A 25,093-nucleotide genomic window follows, 5' to 3' on the forward strand; every position below is an offset into this window, starting at 1 on the left:
AAATAGTAGTGGACATATGATTATAGTCTTTTATAGTCTTGTTGAGTTATTGAGGGACTTATTATAAAATAAATAAAATTATTTCCCTGGAAATTTCACATAATTTACACTATTACATATTTTTAGATTTATCTGAAGGAACTGTAAAGTTATTATTTTATTTAAAAAAACTTTATTTCTTACTTATTATATAAAAGCACTGAAGAATTATTAAACCCCAACCTTGCCTTCAAGAAGTTTCCAATATAATGGCTGAAACAGGCCTCTAGACAGATCATTATATCATAGTGTGTGGAAGGAAAATCATATACACAAAGGAAATATTGCAGAAAGAGTCTTGAAAGAGAGCAACTGAAAAGCCCAAAAAGAGCCTGCCAGGTAAGAAAGGATAGTGAAGACAGAGGGATTCCAGGTGGATGGTATGTGGTAAATAATTTTAAAAAGCCTGGATGCCTATATATATAAACACACACACTGGTGCTTCTGCAGCATAAAATTCATATCCAGTTGATATCAGAAATTCTCCACAGCTATAATACACTTTTTATTCTGCTCTCTAAGATGGCTGATGGCATGGTTGTGAGGCAGTGGACCACAATTGGTACAATGGGAAAGTAGGAACACAAGCAGAAAAAAAAAAAAAAAAAAAAAAAATAAAAAAAAAAAAAAAAAAAAAAAAAAAAAAAAAAAAAAAAAAAAAAAAAAAAAAAAAAAAAGAAAGGAGAAGCCAGTTGGCTGCTTGTCTCCATGGTGACAGTGATACTAGCCCTGGCATGGAATTACTAACTCAGGACAAGTTTTTGTTGTTTTAGAGTACACCAAAACAAATCAGATAGGTCATACTTGATCATGACACATGACTTTGGTCCTGACTCCTATAGTAAGTAATGTCAGAGAATCTTACCGAAATCACAAATCGTTTTGCAGGGTGAATGAATACATTATACATAAACATATACAATAGTACATAATGACTTATATGTATAATACATTATACATTATATGTAAAATACATTATACATATAATATATACAATAATGCAACAATTAATTGTATTAAATATATTTTATTTATAATATAATGTATTAAATATAACATTATATTTACAATCCAGTTCTACAACAAAAGCAGAGCTGCTTAGTATAAAGACTGCATGCTTAGGAGTCACGAGGGTGTAAGTGATATCTTCAGATCCGTCACTTAGAAGCTGTGTAAATTTGAAAATCTCATAACATCTCCAAGCTTCAGTTAGGGTGTTTATAAAATGAGGATAGATGTAGGGGTGTTATAGGGATTAAGTTATGAGGCACCCAGTGCATGGTAGATACTCAAAATATTAATTCTTTTCCCGATAATGTATTTACAATTTAAATCCCATCTATTTACACAAGAAGATTTGAAGCTGACTTTTGAAGTAAGAAAACAAAAACAAAGAAAATTGAACATGACAGAAATAGCAGAATTCATTTGCAGAAAAGAAGCTTATAATTTTATTAGGAATATATTCTTTTGGAATTCCTGAAGATTGTTACCCTCTGAAGGAAGGATTTAGGTTGTTGAAATTTACATTTGAACTCTAAAGGTGCCCTTCATTTTACAAGCTATTACTTGAAAATCCCTCTGACATTCAAACACAGTAAATTGGCTTCATTTCTGTTCCTTGAGTGATTCCGGCTGGCTTAGTTCCATAGTACCTGAATGGTAGGTTTGCAGATTGCTAATATTTTATTGTTTGGGGTTTTTTCCCATACAAGTCAATTTGATTGTTTTTGGTTTAGTCAAATTCTTTTGGGGATACTGTACAGTGTATGTTCATTCTAATGATCTAAGTTACTGATGTTTTCTTTACTTGGCTAGAAATGATGAATGAGATTACTCAGAATCTTGTCAAGGTAGGAGGCTATGAGCTGAATTTTGATTGCATGAAGGAAAAAACAGTTCACTACACCAAAGTTTAATGTATCTAGTTTCTTTATAAATGAAATTCTCTGATTAAAAACCATTTCAGAACAACTGAAGCCTACTCCCTCTATCTTGTAACAAATGTTGGCACTATTTTTTTCTCTAACATCTAATAGAGATTTTATCATTATTCTTTTTGAGATAGAGTCTTGATCTGTCACCCAGGCTGGAGTACAGTGGCGTGATCTTGGCTTACTGCAACCTCCACCTCCTGGGTTCAAGCAATTCTCCTGCCTCAGCCTCCTGAGTAGCTGGGATTACAGGTGCACGCCACCACGTCCAGCTAATTTTTGTATTTTTAGTAGAGGCGGGGTTTCACCATGTTGGTCAGGCAGGTCACAAACTCCTGACCTCATGATCTGTCCGCCTTGGCCTCCCAAACTGCTGGGATTACAGGCATGAGCCACTGGGCCTGGCTGCGATTTTATTTCATAGACCCTCCTTGAAATTTCCTGGAGGTATGAAGAGTTACATCCAGAGAACTCTGAACATTTTGGAAGGACCCCAAGCCTGCAAACAGTGAATGGCAATAAATCCTGGGACTGGAAAGGTATGAGAACCTCCAAGTAACCATTGAGTTAAAATTTATTTACATTAAAAACACACAATATGGGAAATCATTACAAATTGCTGTCTCAGTTTGTTCTTGAAGGTTCACAGAAGGCATTTGTAAATCTATGACTAAAAGTAAAGTGGGAAGATGTGAATTTAATAAGGAAATAATAGTCAAGTTTATTAAAACAATAATATTACTTAGGTACTGGTAGAAGTTTCCTAGACTACTTTCGTAAGATGTAGAATATTTTCAAAGGTTGGAATTTAACAAATACTAAAATTAAATGAAAAGATGGTTTTATATTTTAGGCTGAGGCATGTGACTGTGCTAAGGTCCTATGTTAATAGGGACCCCTTGACCTTCATACTTCCTTATGATCATTTGCTTTTGCCTTGTACTTTTGGATCATTTAGAGATGAAAGGAGGAGACCCTAGGGATATGGGGTGCCAACCACTCCTTTTCCCAACCACATCTATTAAAAATAATTGAATTGCCACTCATATAATCCCAGATATTCAAATTTGCCTATGAAACAAAGACCTCACCATCTGGGAATAATCTGAAGAAGTTGAGGAGTTTATGTGAGGTGGGCAGGCAAAGGAGGTTTTGACTTCAAATACAGACATCTCTATACATTACATTTGTGTATTGCTAAATGTCACCACTGTACTTTGTATTTCTTTTGTTGTCTCCAGGGGCTTCTCAACACCAAGGGCAACCATAGAGTCCTACACAACGAAAGCTACAGCAGTGTGAAAGAGGCCTGGATAGAAAAACAAAGATAGAATCAGTGAGCCAGAGCCAAAGCCAGAGAACAAGAGAGAAAGGCATAGAATGGAAAGCACAGACAGAGAAGGCAGATGCATAGATTCAATGGGAAAATGGAAGGAAGGAAGGAAGGAAGGAAGGAAGGAAGGAAGGAAGGAAGGAAGGAACAAAAGTGTTCTCAGCACTACAACTTCTGCCATGTTCTCTTCCAGAACAGTATGAGCTCAGTTTTTTTTCAGTCTCTCAATTTTCTACAACTAATAATTTGCTCTTTCGGTTAGTGGCAAAGGCTTAACAACAAAGGCTCATCTTTAAAATTAGGCACTTTTAAAATTTATGATGCTAAGCCTTTAGTTCTGGATATGGTATGTTGCACAGGTCTAGGGACTAACATTTCAGGTGTCTATAATCTTATTCATTTATTTATTAAATCTTTGAGTGTGTATTTCTTTTTTTCTCTTCCATTAGTGTGGATTTCTTGAGTCGTTATCATGCAATATATATAGGTCTTCCACTGAGGATACAATAATGTATATGATGGACAAGACATGTAAAAGTGCCTTGAAGAGACTTGGTCTTGTGAGGGGACAGACAGGAAACAGGCAATTATCACCTAACTTAGGTCTATTGTTTCAAGGTAAAATAAGAATAATCACATCTGGGTTAACTGGGATGTTGGAGATAATAGTACAAATGTAATTACTGAGGGACAGTGGTGAAGAGAGGGCCCTATCATGGAACTTACATTAGTGATAGAAGGAGACAGGTGATACAAAAGCAGGACAATATTTCAGATTTCAGAATGGCAAGCAAAATAGAGCAATGAGGCAGAGAATGGCTGGAGAAAGAGACTATGCTGAACTGGATAGTAAAGGACGAGCAGGGCCCCATTAAACTACATGGAGTTTTGTGCACAGTACATGAGCTCATATGGAACATTTTAGGCTGCTTTTGAAGGACTTTAGCATGATGGGCTTTAGCATCATAGGCTTTAGCATGATAGGAACAAAAATAATATAAAGAAAAGGATATAAGATATATCAGGAGATCAGTTGGAGACCACTGAAATAACCCAAGTGCCGGCTTGGACTACATAGGTGCATTGGAGAAATACTTATTGAGGCCTACTCAGTACCCGATCCTTTTCTAGGACATGGAGTTATAGTAGTGAACAATATAGGAAAAAAAATCCCCTGATTCATAGAGCTAAGACTCCAGTGGGCAGAGAAAAAAAAAAAAAAAAAAAAAAAAAGCAACTAAATGAGTAAAAAGGAAGAGTACCCTATAAAAGTTTATCAGGGAAATGTTATAAGCAATGCCTTTCAGAGCAATGGGTGGTGACCTTAAACGTATGGTCAATGAAAATCAGAAATTGTGGAGAAGGGGATGAATTCACAGTACATTTTAAAGTAGACCTAATAAGACTTAATGAATTGGATGTGGCAAGTGAGAAAAGTAAATCAAGAATGACTTTTAAAATTTGACTTGAGTATCTGGGAACAAATAAGTACAGTGCCCAAATAAGGGCAGAAAATTTTCCATTCACTCAGCTACTTATGAACTCATTTGCTTAGTCTTTATTGCCTCTGGCATTATATAGTTTTGAGTTTGCTGGATTGGATCTCCAATGAAGAAGCCAGAGATGGCTTATTTGGTTATCCCAAGAATACATATTATTGTTATTGTACATATATATATTATATATATTACATCTTATTGTATTTATATATACAAATATATAATACACATATTTGTATGTTATATATGCAATATGTAAATATATATTAATGTAAACACATAAATATAAATGCATATAAATATATATTAATATACCTTTAATATATAATTAACACATATTACATATAATTAATACATATTAATCCACAATAAATATATAATACATATGTATTATATATTATATATTTGTATATACAAATACAATATATTTGTATATACTACATATATATCTTACTGTTAATTAACTTTCAAGGGATTTTCCATAATTTTAGAAAAGTTTTAAACAAATGGATTATTTAACAAAAATTGGCTATGTGACCCTGCTATAAGGTGTTTAAGACACCAAAAGCTTAAACTTCTTAGATCAAAGGGCATCCTCCAGGCCAAAATGTTTCCACTGGAATGGTTTCTTTGCTTCCTGATTAAAAGCTTCTCTAATATATTTCCGTGTGCTATTACATATTTGCATATTCACTTTGATGGAAATCAAGAATAGTAGCCAAATACATATTTCATGCATTCTTTTGATTAAAAATGATAAAGGTAATATTAGTGTTTTTTTTCATTCTCATCTCCAATTTATGAAGTAGAAGTAATTATCCGTGGAACAGCCAACTAAAGAAAGGAAATAAGAGTAATTCAGATTATATCATTGTTCCATTTATTCTTGTACCCTGTTTATGACAGAATACCTGATGTTTGGGGTATAACAAAAACAGATGTTTAGAATCACAGAGTTTAAGAATGTAAAAGACTTTTGAAATCGGCTATTCTAACTCCCTAATTTTTAAAATAGACCAAAAAACGTCTCTGGAAGGATAAATAGCCTAACCCCAAGGTCATGCATTGAGAACAACCCCAATATAAGATTAAAATTTTTTAACCCTATTTTATTTTTCTATTTAATCAACTACCTGGACAGTCAAGATAAATGCCACTTATTTTACCTGTTACTATAAATGACTCATAACCCTTGACAAATCTATAGGTATTCATTTCTGAAGGTAAAAAAAAAAAGTCATAGTTTTTTTACATGGTCGTTTTCTGTTTAACCTTAGTTAGACATTGAATGGACTTGATATATCCTGCAGAAGAGGCCCAGTACTTAAAGACCAATCTCCACATTAGCTGACTAATTTCTGCAGTTCTAGATAGACTGTCAACTGGGATATTTTTTAAACATTCAGAATTACTAAGTGTTCATTTTTAAAAAATAATTTCTTCTAGTTATCTTAACAATATCTGTTACAACTGCACAGAAAATCATATTTGCATATACGTAAGGGAAAGAGGAGATAGTGAAGACAGACGATATAGATAAATAGGTAAATATGAATTGTGTTTTCATTTTAGTACAAAGACTAAAGCTGATAAGAAAGGAGATTAATAAGGCAAAGTGCATGCATTGAAGTCTCAATTAAAAATAATGATGTATTTAATGTATCTAGAATGCAAATGTCCTAACTTGCCATGGAATCATCCAATCAAATGTTCAATGTATGGGATTTCAAATTTTCAGTGATAAAACTGCCTGGAACATGGCTAATTTTAGTCAATCCTCAAAGCTTAGCTCTTTTAGCTCTTCTTGGACTCCCCTCTACCCATTCCTCTGACAACACTTTATGCTCTCAGAGGACCCAGTGTATGCTTTATTCTCTGCTTCTCTTGTTCCCAATACATTCGTTTATTTACAAGTTTGGTTTTTTGTTTTTTTTTTTTTTTTTAATTCTCAGTAGACAATAAACAACTTGAAGCTAAAATCTGGACCATTTGAGGCAATAAATACATGTTTAATAAAGGAAAGAGCATTATTAATAGTGAAAATGATTGCTTAAAAGAGTGAGTAAATAAATGAATATTGCTAAATGCCACTCTGTTTCACTGCTTCTGGAGTGTTTTAATGTGAACAGACTGAATTATAGTATTTTTGGAGCTCTTGGTAAAATGTGAAATAGTTCCAAATATATACAATGAAGCTTTCACTTATGTATTTATGGGTTTTGCCCCCAATCATTTATAGTTCTAGACCAAAGTATTTATTTCCTTTCTGGGGGAAGTTAACTAATTTATGATTAGAACACTAATCTTTCAAAGAAAGTTACACATTTTTCCATGGTTAGTGGGAAAAAGTGAACTAAAGCTCCAAGATGAGGAAGGACAGTTTCATTATTTAAACAGCTCTACTAACATATAGCACTCGTAATATATTCTGAATATCTATAACTCCCTGAAAGTGGAAAGACTAGGTCAATTATCTATTGTGGTATCTTTTAGCCTAATGAATTCCGCACTCGCATATGAAGATTGAAGAGTGTTTTAGTGCCAGAAGATGCCTTAGAGTTCACTGAGAACATTGAAACCAAAGAAGATGGACGACTCGCCAAATTCATCCAACTGACTTACAACTAGAACCCAAGTATTCAGATTTCCATTGCAGTGCTCCTATACAACAGTATCCTGTCTTTGAGCTTGCATTTGCAGGTATCTCAAAAGAGCATAGAGGGAAGGGAATGAACAAAACGTAAGATAAAATTTTAGAAAATGTGCAAAACAATTTCAGTTAATTACAGGCAGATATTATATTGCCATATTATATTTTAGAATTCTAGTTTATAATTTTAGAATAATAAAGAAAACAACTGAAATGTAATATTCCATATTACAGTAGGAAGGTATTATTGATGGGCATTTTAACACTTGTGTTATTTGAGGATAACTTAAAATGCAAAGAACACATGTTTTCAGCCATCAGTTATGACAATTCAATATTCAAAGTTAGAATGACCTCAAATTTCTGAGATAATTGTTTTACAATGTCAAAAATATTTAACATCTTTTATCAAAATGGAGATGCCTATTCTCTGAGTTGCTGAATGGCAGAAGTGGCTATTTAATAAATATCATTCATTTCATTAGAAATCCATTTTTCTTCCAGGCAAATACTTAAAATATTAGACTTATGTATAAAGTGTTTAGGTCCATAATTAAATATAATTTTTAAAATAACTTTCAAGAAAAAACAGAAAACTTTAAGTCAAATTTCAAGCTCAAATCTCAGGCTTCATTTATATCCCTCTGCATGCCCTTCCCCTCTCACATGTTAACATACTGGCTCACTAATAAGTAAATCATAACTTTATTCATTTAATTTAATTGATCCGTGCTATGAATACAGAAGAGATACCAGTTCTCATAATGCTGTCCTTTACTAACCAAGTTTTCACAATGCATATTCCTGAAAATGGGTACATTGAATATGTCATAGCCTCTCAAGTTAAAATGTAATAGTTCAGCTTTCACATTCAGTATTGCTTTTCAGAGATCCAACACATACTAGTGACTCACTAACAGACTGAAAATCAAGTCACATCTACTTATTGATTTTTGGGAATGTGAGTGGCAAACAGAAAGGTGAAGAAATAAGAAGAAAAATGGTTCCCAGAGGTGAAATCTTTACATTTACAAAACATATTAAAATAATTTATAAATAGAGTAACAAATTTGCTTCTGAAGAGGAAGGAGGCTTGACATTTTTGTAAACTACCTAAACATGGAAAATAAATAATGCCTCTTGTCTCGCATCTTTTCTGGTTGTTTGACTTTAGGATTCTACTAGAAAGGTTATTGACAGAGAGCAGCTGGCATAGTTAATTGCTAAATCAATTCCCAGACTCCTAGAATCTGTTGTTTTCATTCTAAACAACCTTAAGACCCACCAACAACTTCAGAGATAAATTTACTCTATGTTCTCTTTCATCTCAATTTGCTGTCATTCTAACCATTAAGAATACAATTTACACTTAAAAATCTGATCATGGAACTGGATGATATTTTATCAGGTCTTACAGTCAGCTTGATGGATACTCAGAAATTAAAAGTCAACCATATCCAAGACTCTCAACGATTTTGGTGATAAACCATTTGTGCTTTCAAGTATGAGATCACAGTCAACTCTGCTTGTGGTTTCTATGCCAGATTCTTTTCACTCTCCAAACCAACAAAGGCAGCTAAATGTTGTTAGCCAATTAGCTGCTTTCTTTGGCAATCATATTCACAAGGTTTAGGTGTATATGTAATATTTAAATTATAAGAGAAACAGCGATTATGCATTTGTTTTAAATTGTAGCACTTAGAAAACAGAGTGAAGAACAAGAAAAAATTAAATTAAACCGAAGTGACCGGGACCCTCTGTGTTTAAAAACATATTTGCTATTCTCGCTAAGTCCTGGAGACAATATATAGCCATTTGAGAAAATTCTACAATTTTCCTAGGTTCAATTTTCTAATTTCTGAGTTGAAGAGGTTATAACCCACCATACAAGGCTTTGTGAGAAATACATAAGATGATTCATGCCTAGAACTTAGCACAGTACCTGGCATACCATTAGCCCTCAGTACCACACATGTTACATCTACTTTTATAGTCCTCATGTTGTCATCACGATTATCTCTAACAAACAATCTTCAAAGCTTCAAAAATCTTTAAAGAGTAGATACAGAATAATATCTTGAAAACTACCTGAGTTTCCCTCGAATTCCAGGCTCTTTGTAAATTTCCTTTCTCATTGTCCTTAAATGCAAGGGGATAATTGTTAAAGCTATCACGTGGCATGTGAAAAAGTATTGCTTCTCTGCTAAACAGAGATCTAATTCATGCAAAATAAAATCAACTTGGCACTTTTTAATCACCCCATTAAACTGTTTCCATACTACTTGGTATTTGGCAAAAGGAAAGGTGTTGCAACTGTAATATCTCCCTTCCCCTTTGTCTCCACCTGCAGGAAAATGTCTTTCCTTTTTTCTATTTTTTGGCTCCTACACACATAAATATTCTATGTTCACAAGAAATTCAGAGACACGAAAAGCCTAAAGCAGAGCCGTGGAGCCAATTAAAAGGAAATCTTCTGGTTTTGGAGTTTACCTCAGAAGGAGAAAAAAGAACCTGAAGTTTTACTTTAGCAGAAATTTGTCTACAGGGCGCTTTAATAAAGATGAAAAAAGTTCACACATTTTCAACTATAGGCATATAACATAAACTTAAATATTTTACAGAAAAGGATAAAATGGAAGCATGTTAATAATTGTTATTTAATAGGCTTAACACGACAATTAAATTCACAAATATATTCTCACTTGAATGACACATTTGGAAGTCATTCAATCTCTCTTCCTGCTTTATATTGTGTATAATTGATACTATGTTGTCATTTAAAACAGCACACACTGCTTATCCAAGGTCTGCCAAGAGGGTATTTATAATCACATTAAAAAAATAATATTCCTCTGGGAGAATATCATTATTAACGTAAACATTGTTATGAATTATAGAAAATGGAAAAGGTTTACATCTTAATGCAACCAGTATATAAGAGAATATCAAATCATCAATTTGTTTCTTACAGGGAGTTTCCTTATGACAACATTGTCATAAGGAAATATTGGTACTTTTTTCACATCTATTTTCATTCACTTTCTATAAGAAACTGGAATTGGAATTGTTGCAGACAAGTCTTGTGTACAAAACAAGGGCTCATTACCCAAACACTGTGGATGGTTACAATAGAAAGTGGTTTATAGGTGGCACTTTTTCCCTCAGGAAAGCAGCATATTAATCACAAAGCAGAAATATGGAATCAAATAGGGCAGCAGGCATTTGTGAGACAGAATATTAATAATTAAGTGTGAATAACTAAAGACAAACACAAGTATGAATGGTCTAATTTGGAAAAGAATACAGTGGTATATATCACATCTGTGGTACAATATGCTGTTCAGTTTTTATCCTGAATTGATTTCTTATTTAGTATTATTAATTTTTAAAAATGACATCCAATTTTATTACTACTTCTTCCCTATTTGGGATGAACAAAAATGACCACATAAATAGGAAACAATACTAAACCAATTGCAAGTAAATAATAATAACAACCACAATAAAGCTGAAGATAAGCATTGATAAACTATGCCTTGATACAGCCTGTCCTAACCACTGTGGCCCTTTCTCTGGAATTTTGTAGAGAGTATAATCTGCATCATATGATTTAGTGCTTAAGTAGTACCTTCTTCTATTTATCTCCAACAGCTAGTTTACATTGCTCATTGTTTTATTTGTAATCTCTGAACAAATTATCTCCTTCTGGTTTGAAACTCTTGTTATGACTGCTAGCATTAAGTACATACTAGAGATTCAATAACTGCTGAGAGATTGATTAATAGAACAGCTTTGAGTATAGCAACTCAGATGTTGATGAGGTTGTAAATAGGAGAGTATACTGTCTTTTGAATGTACTTTTGAATGTGGAACAATTATTACTGCTGTGCAGGAATAACAGTATTATTGTGTCTTAATGCAGGATACTTTAGAAACCAAAATATGAAATATGTTGAGCTAGAATAAAAGTCATAGAACTGACTAAAAACTGGCTGAATCGTATCAGTACAATCAGTGTAATCATTAACACTACAATCAATAACGTTAATGTTAACATTGCAAAATTGATTTTTGCCTTCATCTTTTGCAAACGCAAGAGAGTTCTCTACAGAAAAAAAACTATAGAAAAGAGATACTTGTTTGTCAAATAGATGTCTCTGAAAATAGTCCATTATTTATATCAATATAGTTATGGGCATATTTATTATTTTCATATTTATATATAAAATCTGCTTAAGAAAAGGGATAAGAACAATGCATTTATAGAAATGGCTAAAAAGAGTCCTATTCTCTATTTTTTATCCACTGGGCCACACAAATGAACCTTAGAACAGCACTGGAAGAATATATTCATATAATTTTCTAGAATTCTTTTTCAATCTTCACTTGTGCATATAAACTAACAGATATGATTATTAAAATACACGGTGCATTAATATATAACACCTAATTATTTCAATAATTCTTTGATTAAACCTTAATTTTCCTTCTTTCACATGCAGCAATTCAAATTACTCTGCATCATTTGTTCCTTTTCAGACTATTTTAAAACATGGTTTAAATAGTCCCAGTGGGTTACCTGAGAAGGAATTTATTCTTGTCTGACAGCAAGTCCATGCCATTAATAGTGACAAGGTTAGACCAAAAAAGCCACTTTAAGGAACATTCTCTCAAAGCAAAGATATACCTATAGAGCCTGCCTCCTCTTTCAAAAGCGTAGGAGACAAAATTCTAAGATTGAAAGAAAAATGAAAGCTTAAGCCTTCATTTTATTGTTTTCTTTTCTGGACACAAAGGGTGTAAAGTAATATGAACACTGTATTAAAGACAGAGAAGTCTTATTCCCTAGCTTTCTCCAAAAACCTAAAGCATTTTATCACAATGAAGCTGCCTGAGAGAGTGGTAGCAGCTTCAGAGGAAACATCCACTCAGAGGTACATGGATCTATTTCTGTGTGCATTCCAGTTACTTACAGTGACTGCAATGTTTAATGGATTCATTTTGACAAATATAACAATCTGATACATTTATCTTGAATCGCTTCCACAGACTTCAAACAATCAGAAAGCAACTCTCATGAGGGTATGGCAAGTCCAGGAACTGTGTGCTTCCATAATTAAGTCTAGGCTCTCTCTCATTTTTTCTCTCACTGTAGTCTAATTCTGTATGCTGCCTGTAGTTTACTCATGCATGCAGCAAACCAGTCTTTGTTAATTGTCAGCTTCGGTCTCTAGAGATACAACCAATAACGCCTTTAAGAAATCTTTACACAGGTCTATTTGCAATGCTTAGAAACCCGTCATCTTTTAAAATAACAAGATTATTTCCACAAATGAATAAAAAGAGCTGTTCTGAAATGATCATTCATTTTTTTTCACCGAAATAAATATTCTACACCCTGAATTCAATTCAACAAACATATCAGGTTTCTGGCAAGGTATGCGACAGTGGATATTTAAAGATAAACATTTATTGAAGGTATATATAAGCAGCAAAAAAAGATGTTCTAAGGAGAGAGTAATAATACTACATGAAAATTAAATCAGAAAGCTATAAGAAATGGGTAGAAAAATCACAATTCTGCTATACCATTCCCCACCAAACACTTAATAATGCTTATTATAGTTATTATAGTAGAGTGTTTTATGTGTATGTATATGCACATTGTTTAAACTGTGCATTAACTCTATAAAGTTAAGCCTATTATCCTATTTTACAGATGAGGAAAGAGGCTCAAAAAGTTAAGTAACTTGCCCATGTTCATTTGAATTTTTTCTTATATAATTAATTCCTCATATGGCACTATTCTATTTAAATTTTTTATCCCCTATTTATTCCATGGATCCAACCATTTTCTCTTTTATTTGCTCCTGAAATCTCTGTGCAGTTCATTCTGTGAATGCAGTATCTCTAGTGGTTTTGTTATCAGGTAACTGAGGAATCCAAGGACCCAGGCTTTCATTCACAGTAAATTGAGAAGCAGCTCCATTTTCCTGACTGTAGTGAGTCTGATAGTCAAAATCTTTCATTATTAAATTTAAAGAGCATACAAGTGGATTTCCAACAGAGACATAAGATGACTTAAATTACAGTAAATAAAATGGAATCAAACATATTTTCTGAAAGATTTTACTCTTAGAAAAACATTGCATGTCTTAACGACTTATAACATCTTGGGTTCTCTTGGTATAAATTCTTTTTTTTTTAACCACCATTGAATAGTAATATTTATGATAGGCTTATTGTGTATTTTCTCTCAACTTGGAGACCTAGAATATTTCCTCTGTGTAAAAATGCCAATCTATTTTTGCAGTCGTATTCAATAAATTCATTGTATTATAGAAGTTGCCGTTTAGCTGAAAATTTTAATTCACTTATAATAAGACACTTTTCTTGTATTCCCCCTGTTCCTTCAACTAAAAGAGTTAATGTTGTAAACATCACTGGAGGCACTTGGAATAATATTCTGTCTCATAGAATCACATTTCAAGTTTGTATAAACCAAATAGAGCATTTTATTTTTATCACCTTTAATAGGGCCAATTGCATAACCTTATCAAAATATAAGCAGGTGTACAACTATAGGCATTAATCATATGAATCATTTTATACTTTAATAATAATAACAATTTTTTTTTCTGGATGTGTGTATGTATGTTTGATAGCCAGCCAATAAGTTCTACATAAATTCTACCTGGGCTTCATGAGGGCAGGCACCACGCATATTTTGTTTACTGCTATATCTACAGAATCTAGCATGGTTCCTAGAATTCAGAAGGCAAGCTACATTTTTCTAAATTCTATAGGGACTTCAGAATTTGTCCATATGGTCCTCATAACACTATAAATTATGTGATATTATTACCAATGTTATACAGTGGATAGTAGAGCCAAGGCTAGGAGACATCAGATGGCTACAATGGGCAAAATAGGTCTGGTATGTTATTTGTTGATGTGGTTCTGAAAAAATATTTTTTTCTCTTTATCAAAATTCTATTTGTAATAGTCATTATATATGTGCTTAATTAGTAAAGAAGAGCCAACACTCAGGGAGCCATGTACTGTAAATGCACTTTGACCATAAATACAAAACAACAGAAAGCCAGAGGAGGAAAGAAAGATATATTGCTCCATTTTATAAACAGGTCAAGTTCTAGCAGCTTCCTTACTGCACTATATTTTTAGTGGATAGTCATGCACATGTCATTGTTAGTCCTCCTTTAAGTCTAGACATTTAAGTATCCACCACATACTGAATTTAAATTGTCAGATACTTTGTAGAATTTTGAGTTGCAACATTAATTTCTTAAGTTACCCATAGCTCTCATTACCACCCATGAGTAAGGACTTCTTAAAATTTACCCTTCCTTCCTTCAAAATTATGCTTTAGACACACCAGTTTTGGTCGTATTCTACAATTTTTTTTCTCATTTCCGATCCCTTAAACAGACTACCACCCAATCATGCTTCATGAAATGCTGCTTTCCTTCATTGTTCTGCTTAAAATCCTTTAAAGACTTCCCTTTATGCCAAATATCAGCTCTTTCTGATTGACCAAGTGTTTTATAATTTGTCATCAAAAATATATCACTTATTATTGTCTGATGTTTTCCAATCTTAGTTTATCCTCTTTTCAGTCTGATATCCTCATTGTCTTATAAACACATCAATTTCACATGTACTGTAATGTTCACATTCATTTTCTCTTTCATTCACATACAAACAAAGCAATCCCAGTGTATTCCTCAGCATTTAGTCAAGTATTATTCATCTTTCAAGTTCTAGATCCACTCCATCTTTTTGACAGCAAGAATTGCAGATGTTTCTCCTCTGAAATTTATAACATTTAAGCTCGTATTATACAATCTAATGCCTAAGTCTAAACTTATTCTATGATTTACGATTTTTCTTCTTTTAAATAATTATTCATTTCACTTGCTCCAGCCCGGCATCATCTTTTAGTATTCTTACATCCTCTACTATGCTAAGCCTGGTACTGCTGAGCATGCGGAAGATATTTAATATTTGTACACTGACTTATTTTACTCACTCTCCTAATGACCCCATCTCCACCTCTGACCTTTCTCCAAAACTCCACACTTGATTATCTAGCTGCTTACTTCAGTTAGAAGTGCTGTGAATTATCATTGCACCATACAGATGTCACAGTTTGCTGTGAGAATTAATGAGATAAGCATACAAAAAAAATTGTAATGACCCTTGGTATTTAGCAGATGCTAAAAAAATAATATTTGGACTGGAATCGTCACATACTTCTCTTTTGCAATAAGATACAATCTGTGGCTTGACAAATATGCAGTGAGTTAAAAGACTCCATTTCTCCCAGCCCTGTCCAGTCCAGTGAGCATTGACTCCACTGTCTTCCTATACTCCCTACTTAAGGTATCCTTTTATTTTTTACAGACCAACAGCCTCTACATAATATTTTACTTTCCTCTCTTTGGATATCTATAAATCCCATGACTCTCCCTCTGCAATAGCTCTAAAATCATCTTAATTCTCTCCATCCCATGTTCTAGGATCAGGCTTTATTTCCTTTCCTTTGACTATTATTCCTGGTTGATCTTTTTAATTTCATTCTCTCCAACCATCTTGTACAACATTTCCAATCTTGTTTTTCTTTCTGGATTTCCTGAGTACTAACCAAAGTGTCTTGGTTTGTAATTCCCTGTCTATGTCTGGGAAAGAGAGAGATTTGGTATTAATACTGAAGACTGTAGAATTAGTCTTGGATTTGAATTGTGTCTGCTACTTTGTGTCACTTGCACAAATTACTTAAGCTCTTTGTGCCTCAATTTTTTCATCTATAAAACAGGGACGATAGTATACTCCTTCAAAGGTTTTATTACAATTATATAAGATTTCAAGAGCCTAGCAGAGAGTAAATATTTAGCAACTGGTACTCACAAAAAGCACTTCAACATTTTGTGATTCTGTGCTTTGATAGTATCATCTCAGCCTTGTATATTTTTACCCTCAATTTCATGTAGACATAACCTACCAATATCTCAAGGTCCATTTCAATTTTCATGCCTTCCATACTATCTTCTTTGGTCTTTCACAATATGAGTACTAGTTTTTTGCAATAAATATTCGTAATAGAAAAGAAAGCAAAAAAGGGATTTGGGAGAACATGTACATATATTATGCCATTTAATCATTTAAACAACCTTAAGTAATAAATCTCATAAATAAACTAAGATCCAAAAAAAACAAAAAAACACAAGTGAGGGATTTAAATCTTGGCTTGTGTGACCACCAAGGCTATATTTTTCCCATTGCTTCTCATTACACTATCAGGGTCCACTGGAGCCAATCATACCTTTTTTAGTTTCTTTTTTAAGCAGTTCTGTTTGTAAAAATTAATATTTCTTAACATTTGTTTTCTTATAGGTCTTCTAAGGAACAAAAGGAACTTTATCTATTTTTTAAACAGAATAAAACCTATTATATCTTGTAATTACCATGTAACAGCATTGGATAATTTTAAACATTCAAGGCACTTCATGATCTTATATATTTTTTCTTACATTGAGCATTTTCTATTTCATCAATGTAGGAACTGTTTCATCAATATTCATCAATTGTTCCCAAAAATGCTTAAAACTAATACAATAAGGAAATATAATAATGATGAAATTGCCTAGAAAGATGATGCAACTGTAAAATATATCAACATTACCCCATCATCACTATGATTGCTTATTAAGTTGACTGAAATAAGGAAGGAAGATATAAAAGAAGCCTGGAGACACCTCATTTTTGAGACACCATTTTTACAATCTACTTTGTTTCACTGAACACAGTTTATAATTCAGAAAAATTTTTTCCATCCATAACTGTGAATAGAAGAAAAGTGACAGAGGAAGATATTTCAAAATTATTAGATGAATTAGAAGATGAATGCAAAAAGACAGCAGTGAGCTAGACTCTAATGATTAGGGTGAAGTTGAAATTGATTATACAAGTGAAATCTCAGACTATGAGTCTTCATAAGACAATGAATTTTCTTAAACTTGAGAATCAATGAGTGAACAATACACTTCAAAGAGAAAAAACAAAAATATACTATAGTAGTTCCCTTAATCCATAAAGAATATATTCCCGGATATCCAGTAGATACCTGAAACAACGGATAATGCTGAATTCTATGTATACTGTGTTTTCCTGATCTGACAACCAAGATAGCTAATAAGTGACTTACAGGTAGGTAGCTTATACAGATCGAATACATTGGACAAAGGGATGATTCACATATTGGGTAGGCTGGAGCATGACACATGACATGCTCCTCAGAATGGTGTCCAATTTAAAACTCATGAATTGTTTATTTCAGAAATTTTCCATTTGATATTTTCAGACTATAGTTGGCTGTGGGTTACTGAAACTGCAAATAGCAAAATCATGGATAAAAGGACACCACTGTATTCTCATCTAGTTAGCCCTTTAACAGGAAGGACTTTATCATGATAATAATTTGTGACAAGAACCTGAGCCATCTAATTTTGCTAAAAGAGCCTGTCACAGTACTCTTTCTTTATAAAATTCATGTGCCAAAATCTGTGGTTTCTAAGTGCACAAATGCTAAAGAAAGAGAAAGGCAGGCATCCAAAATAAATGAACAGTGTGAATTTAAAAATAATTGAATGTATTATTGTAATCTATGTTTGTAAATATAAAAATAAAAGTGTGGCTGGGCGCAGTGGCTCACACCTGTAATCTCAACACTTTGGGAGGCTGAGGTGTGCAGATCACAAGGTCAAGAAATCAAGATCACCCTGGCCAATATGGTGAAACCTCCTTTCTACAAAAAATACAAAAATTAGCTGGGCATGGTGGTGTGTGCCTATAGTTCCAGCTACTTGGGAGGTTGAGGCAAGAGAATCACTTGAACCCAGGGGGCGGAGGTTACAGTGGGCCAAGATTGTGCCACTGTATTCCAGCCTGGTGATTGAGTGAGACTCGGTCTCAAAAAAAAAAAAAAAAACCACTACATTTTGGTGATGCACATTCTAGGAAAACAAGAACTATTAATATGTAATATAACGTATTAAAGATGTATTCAAAATCTGAAATTGGTGTCTTCAAGACGAATACTCTGAAGGCTCATAGATGATAGCTAATGAGCAGTTAGTTTCTTTCTGAAGATACTTCCCACATGAAGTACATACATCTTTGAAAACAGGGAATATAAGCTAGAAACATTTTGTTTTGCTGTATTTAAATTCATTTTTTTTTTTTTTTGAGACGGAGTTTCGCTCTTGTTACCCAGGCTGGAGTGCAATGGCGCGATCTCGGCTCACCGCAACCTCCGCCTCCTGGGTTCAGGCAATTCTCCTGCCTCAGCCTCCTGAGTAGCTGGGATTACAGGCTCGAGCCACCATGCCCAGCTAATTTTTTTGTAGTTTTAGTAGAGACGGGGTTTCACCGTGTTGACCAGGATGGTCTCAATCTCTTGACCTCGTGATCCACCCGCCTCGGCCTCCCAAAGTGCTGGGATTACAGGCGTGAGCCACCGCGCCCGGCCTTAAATTCTTATCAAAACTTTCACTCCCCTTTTATTTCTACTCATGTAAACTCTTAGAAAAATATGAATTAAAATATTTTTTAAATAATTAAAAGTCCAAGTGGTTGATAAATAGAAAAAATTACTCATTCCTGGTATACTGAGATTAAAATGTATATTTTCTACATCTTTATTGTATACTCATCAAATTATCCTTTTTTATACAATTATATATGTCTTAGTTTACCTGTTTTCTGGACTATCAGCTTGCTGAGAGAATTCAACAACTACTTACTGAGAAACATTAAAATTCCTAAAACTTTTGTTTTGTGAAAATAATTACATGATTGGATTTAAAGTGAGCATGTTTTTATGGAACTATGCCTACCTTGATGCCAGATTTTTTTAGAAGTCTAAAGCAAAGCTAAATTGTAGCTAGTCTTGTCTAACACAGCCAGTGAGCTCTGAAATACATTAGATTAACCATTAAATAACAGTGACTATAATGCAATTACATTTGACCTCTTCTCAGAGGGATTAAACCAGAAATGTAGTTAAGCACCACTAAAGTTCAAGAAAAAAGATCTTATTAAAATGAGAGTTCTAACTTATTCCTTGAGGCTCTTTCTAGCTATGGACCTAAAACCCATTGAATTGGAATAAGGCTACCAAAGAATACCTTATTACAATAAGAGAAGATTTTGGTAGATGAGTATGCTCAATTTAAAGAAAATAAATGGCACAAAAAGCAGAATAAATTACCTTGACATCATTCTTAGCTCAAGTAAAAGTCAGACAGTAGCTGAAATTTTAATAGTAGAATAACTTCTAACGGATAAACTTTAACTTGTATTAAACTTTAATCATAATAGCTACAGAGATGAAAGCTAAAAAAATTATTAAAATTACTAAGCAAAAGCACACCAGCCCTAGTCCTTGTACTGGACATTTAAATTGGTTTCTTTATCTATAGTGAATATAAAGAGGTCTGTGAGCCATGTGATTTCTTCCTTCCAGAAATGTGTCTCTTTAACTTGGGTGACTCTGCCCAGAAATTCGTGCAATTTATTAAGCCCAGATAGAAGTTGGTGAAGAAGAAATATGAAAATGCCAAGCAAGATCCTGATGTGTTTTTTAAAAAATAGTCTACCTAAATGAATAAATTTATCAGTATGGCTGTCACTTAAGAAAAATGTGCTAAGTCCCCCAAAAATTGAAAAGGAAATTGGAATTACTGGAAGGTTGATAAAAATAAATAAATGTAAAGGAATATACCTTAATCATCTGTACTATCAATTTCCAAAAGAGAAAAAGAAAAAAAAGCAATAAATTGTGTTTCAATGTTGCAAATAATGTCTGTCTTGACCAGTTTTAATAGTTCTTTCTCATGAGTAAGTGACAAGTAGACTACTTTAAGCCCTAGGAAAAAAAAGTGAAGGTTAATCACTTTCAAGACAGCCACCACAAGACAAAATCAATCTCTTTTTTCTCTATCAATCTCTCTCTGATCCTCCTCTCTCTCTCTTCCCTAAGGCAGGTTGAGTTATTCAAAACACATCCTATATAACACTGACCATTTGCACAACCAAAGAATCTCATGGTGAAGATGTTAGGTCATCAAATGGAGGAAATATTTCTGGAGAGGGGAGATCTTCACTGTTCATAATATACCTAAAATTACAAAATGTAGATACAGTTCTATGCCAGTTGCCCATAGGACCAGTCTTGATAGCATGCATTCACCTCCTAGGTTTAAATCAAATTTTCTTCACGTTTCAACTTAATATAGAATATGTCAGTACAAGGGAATTTTGATTAAATACAACCAAATGAGCTTATCCTTATAATTTGCACTGGTTTATTAAGATGGTCTCTATTATTGAAGTGAGCATTATCACTGACCCTTGGATAGTGCACATTCACTATTCACTACAGAAAATCAGAAAGAACAATTCAATTCATCTTCAGGTTTATAGACAAAATCGTAGCTAAAAATTTTAAGGATATCTCAGAAGCATTTTATTTGATGGGCTAAAAGGCAAAATTTGGGACTTATGTCATAGTGTCAGCACATTTCATCAGCAAGAGTTTTCAAATTAGAACTGTAATTTGGGCTGCTTTTGTGAGTGTGACAGTAATCTACAAAGGAAATACTGAATCCCAGAGGGAAAATCAAATTATAGTTTTTAAAACTCATTACCAATAATTAATAATGAACTCTAGCTACACAATAACAGGTGTTTCAATAATCCCAAACAGAAACAGATGGAAGCACAAATGTTTTATAAATAGTGGATACATACAGAGCAATAATCTTGGCAAATATTGTCTTATTCTTTGTCAGTTAGAGTCAATGTCTCACCACTTGCATTTTTGCTAAATTAATATGCCAAGATTAAATTTGTGTTTCTCATTCCTTATTTTTGAAAGTGCAAGTCATATTTAGTGCTTTTTCACCCCATCTTTTGTATTGCCACACTGACAAAGATGATATTCTTGAACTTTCTTTAGAAATGTTTACGTAACATCATACAGTTTGTTAAATGAAACAAAAGGTATACTATATAGGCTTCCCTTCTCTCCCTTCTTCCTTTCCAGCTCCTGGACAAGAAATGTTTGTTTTCAAGTGTTTCTCACATTTCTTAAACCTTCAAAATAGTGAATTTAGGTAGACAAAATAAATTAAGAAATCAATTAGTAAGTCAATTAGTGGTATAAAGAAATTTAATTCTATGGAATTTGGAAATTGTTTTAAGGGGTTGGAATACTCTATAGTGTTGTAGATCTGAACTTGGGACTTCTTAGGATATGTTTGCATATGCCTTTAGAAGGACACTCTCTGTGTAGTCATTAACAAAATCATCTTTAATTCATGCAGAGACAATTTTATTATTTCTTCTGATGTTAATCTGTAGTTAGATTTTCAGAAAGAAATGATTGCATTGTGACTGTTAAATGACTAGCATCCCTCATTGAATTTCTTAGTGCATGGTTCCCTGTGTCCTGAGACTTTCTTAGGAATTATATTTTATAATCAATAAATAACTACTATGACTAATTTCAGTGGCACAGAAAGCACATTGTTTTCTTCAAATAATGAAAATTTAAAACTAATGGAATATAAAGAAAATAATGCATGTTAGTCATTTATTAATTTATGCTCATCAACAACATAGATTCATCTCATCTCTTATGTAAGTAAACACCTAGTTGACCTTATAAAAATTATGTGTAGAGCATGACTTTCTTGAACCAACACAGGTGAAGAAAATGGTCAGCAAAACTTTGACCTAAAATTGAACTTTTTTTTTTTTTTTTTTGAGACAGAGTCTTGCTCTGTTGCCAAGGCTGGAGTGCAGTGGCACAATCTTTGCTCACTGCAACCTCTGCCTCCCAGGTTCAAGCAATTCTCCTGCCTCAGTCTCCCAAGTGGCTAGGATTACAGGCACTCACCACCATGCCCAGCTAATTTTTGCATTTTTAGTAAAGACAGGGTTTCACTATGTTGGCCAGACTAGTCTCAAACACCCAATCTCAGGTGATCCACCTGCCTCAGCCTCCCAAAGTACTGGGATTACAGGGGTAAGCCACTGCACCCAGCCATATTGAAGTTTTTAATTATTTATTTATTTTAAGACAGGGTCTCACCCTGTAGTCTGGAATGAAATGTGATGGTGCCACATAGCTCACTGCAGCCCCAACCTCCTGGGTTCAAGCAATCTTCCCAACTTACCCTACCAAGTAGCTGGGACAACAGGTGTGTACCACCATGCCCAGCTAATTTTTAAAATTTTTTTGGTTGGGCATGGTGGCTCCTGCCTGTAATCCCAACACTTTGGGAGGCTGAGTAGGAGGGATCACCTGAGCTCAGGAGTTTACGATAGGCCTGACTAACGTGGTGAAACCCCATTTCTAATAAAAAATACAAAACTTAGAGTGGTGGCACACACCTGTAATCCCAGCTCCTCAGGAGGCTGAGGTGGGAGAATTGCTTGAACCCAAAAGGCAGAGGGTGGAATAAGCCAAGATCGCTCTATTGCACTTCAGCCTGAGCGATGAGAATAAAACTCCATCTCAAAAAAAATTTTTCTTTTTTGTAGAGATGGCAGAGTGAGGGGGTCTCTCTATGTTGCCCAGGCTGGTCTCAAACTCCTGGTCTGAGGTGATCCTCCTGCCTCAGCTTCCTGAAGTACTGGCATGACAGATAAAAGCCACCACACCCAGCCCTGACATTGAATTTTTGATATAAATAGATTGGAACTTGTAAGTGTTGAGAGATTCTCTTCATGTAGGGAGCTCACCAGGCAGGCAGTGGTAAAATGAACCAATTAAAGTTATAACATTTTGCTGTGTAGTCACTAGATGGTTTATCAACAATACGAGGTTTTGACTATGATCTTCATTTTGAATGTAAGGACACTAAAGATGAGGTGGAATTCAATTATTTGCTCAAAGCCTAATACTAGAAAAGGATGGACTTAAGAATTATCACTGTATTTCTGTCCAAAGCCTGTATCACACTACCTTCCTGAAGGTTTATTTATAATTCTGCTATGTTACTATCTGCAAGTATCAATAGTAATTATTTTCACCTGTTAAGTTATAATTTTAGGGATTTTCCCCCTCATTTAAATTTCCTACTGAAAATGTGGAAGAAGGAAAAGAGGAGGAGGAGGAAATTATTTCACTAGAATAAATTACTGGGATTAATGACATTTTCTGGAGAACAAAGATTCTCGTCTAGTTTTCTAGAGCCTAGATGTGTTACCTATTGTTTTAGATATGATATGCCTCTTTGACAACATATGAATAAATTATGATTATATATAATTATATATTTTAGAAAGACTTTCACAAAATAGTTAAGAAAATAAAAATATAGCTGGCTTTAAGCAATCAGCTTCAATTATTCTAACATAAATGAGCTCCTTCCTTAACAACACTGTCTTTTTGGAAACGTTTTATCAAACATGCACATATTTCTGTCAGTTTTTAAATCTGCAAAAGGTATAGTACAAGCAATCAAGTTACTTATTCTTAGTTCAGATGTTAGTAAAAAAAATACCTTTTATACTCTGGGCAACATTTAAAGATACAAGACAAGGTAGATACATTCCTTTAACTCAAAATCCTTCCCCATTGTGTTGAACATTAATTTCAAGGTTATTTATTGCCAACAGTAGTTCTTTGGAGTGGCTAAACCAAGTTCATGTATAAGAGAGAAAATTTAAAAGTTTTGGAAAACAAAGTATAAATATTTGAAATGTGATGATTTTAATATGAATTGTGTTCACTACTAAGAAAAGAAGGATACTTCCATTGTCATGGGTCTTTTCTTCTAAGTTTACTAAGAATAAAATAAGATGATTCACCGCTTCAAGACATTATTAAAGATATTAGCATTCTTTATATATAAAGATATTAGCACTTATTTTACATTTCAGCTGACTTCATTTGCAATAGGCCATGCAATGACTGAAAGTAAAATTAAGGCCTTAATGCCAGTTATTACCACCGCTTTTTATTGGTTTTATTCTAGATCTACACATGCATTATGCAATTTTTAAAAAATGAAAATACAGTTAGGTACATAAAAAGCCAACAATCTTAGAAACAAAGACTATTAAAACAGACATGTACAGAATTGCTTGGAATACCTGGTTTTAAATCCCCATGGACAAACATGTCAATCATATATCGACAGAATGCATACTGATCTGATAGAGTAGAAAGAAAAAGAGCAATGAAAAAATGTCATCAAAGCTTCATTTTTACAGAGAAATGATTTAACAAAACAAGCAAAATAGCACAATTCTATTTTCATTACTACAATATTTTCTGTGAAGGAATCATTTGCACTCATATGAAAATACAGAAGGAAAGAAAGACAATAAGTGTAATGCTTCATTTCTCCCATACAAAAATAGCTTTAAAAATTGAAAAAGACTAGTTCAGGTTAATCTTATAATGGGGTTGTGTTCCAAATAAAAACCTATTTTATCAAATAATTGATTACAAGTCATCATATTAAAGCAATTTTTTCCATTTGTCTTTTTATAAACTTTCAATAATGAAACAGAAGTTTTACAAGAGGGGAAATTTTTTCCAACT

The 25,093-nt window shown here is 33.4% G+C and overlaps 1 protein-coding gene across 1 annotated transcript in view; it reads right to left on the reverse strand.

Annotated features, from left to right (window-relative positions):
* Window positions 1-25,093, reverse strand: part of TRDN (triadin) — a 310,496-nt gene that overhangs the window by 216,865 nt on the left and 68,538 nt on the right. Inside the window, exon 10 of the mRNA XM_037731458.1 lies at window positions 24,640-24,699. Within this exon, the coding sequence (XP_037587386.1) occupies window positions 24,640-24,699 (60 nt within the window). The remainder of the gene's footprint in view (window positions 1-24,639; window positions 24,700-25,093) is intronic.

This window comes from Cebus imitator, unplaced genomic scaffold, assembly GCF_001604975.1.
Source record: "Cebus imitator isolate Cc_AM_T3 unplaced genomic scaffold, Cebus_imitator-1.0 Scaffold400, whole genome shotgun sequence".
NCBI lineage: Eukaryota > Metazoa > Chordata > Mammalia > Primates > Cebidae > Cebus > Cebus imitator.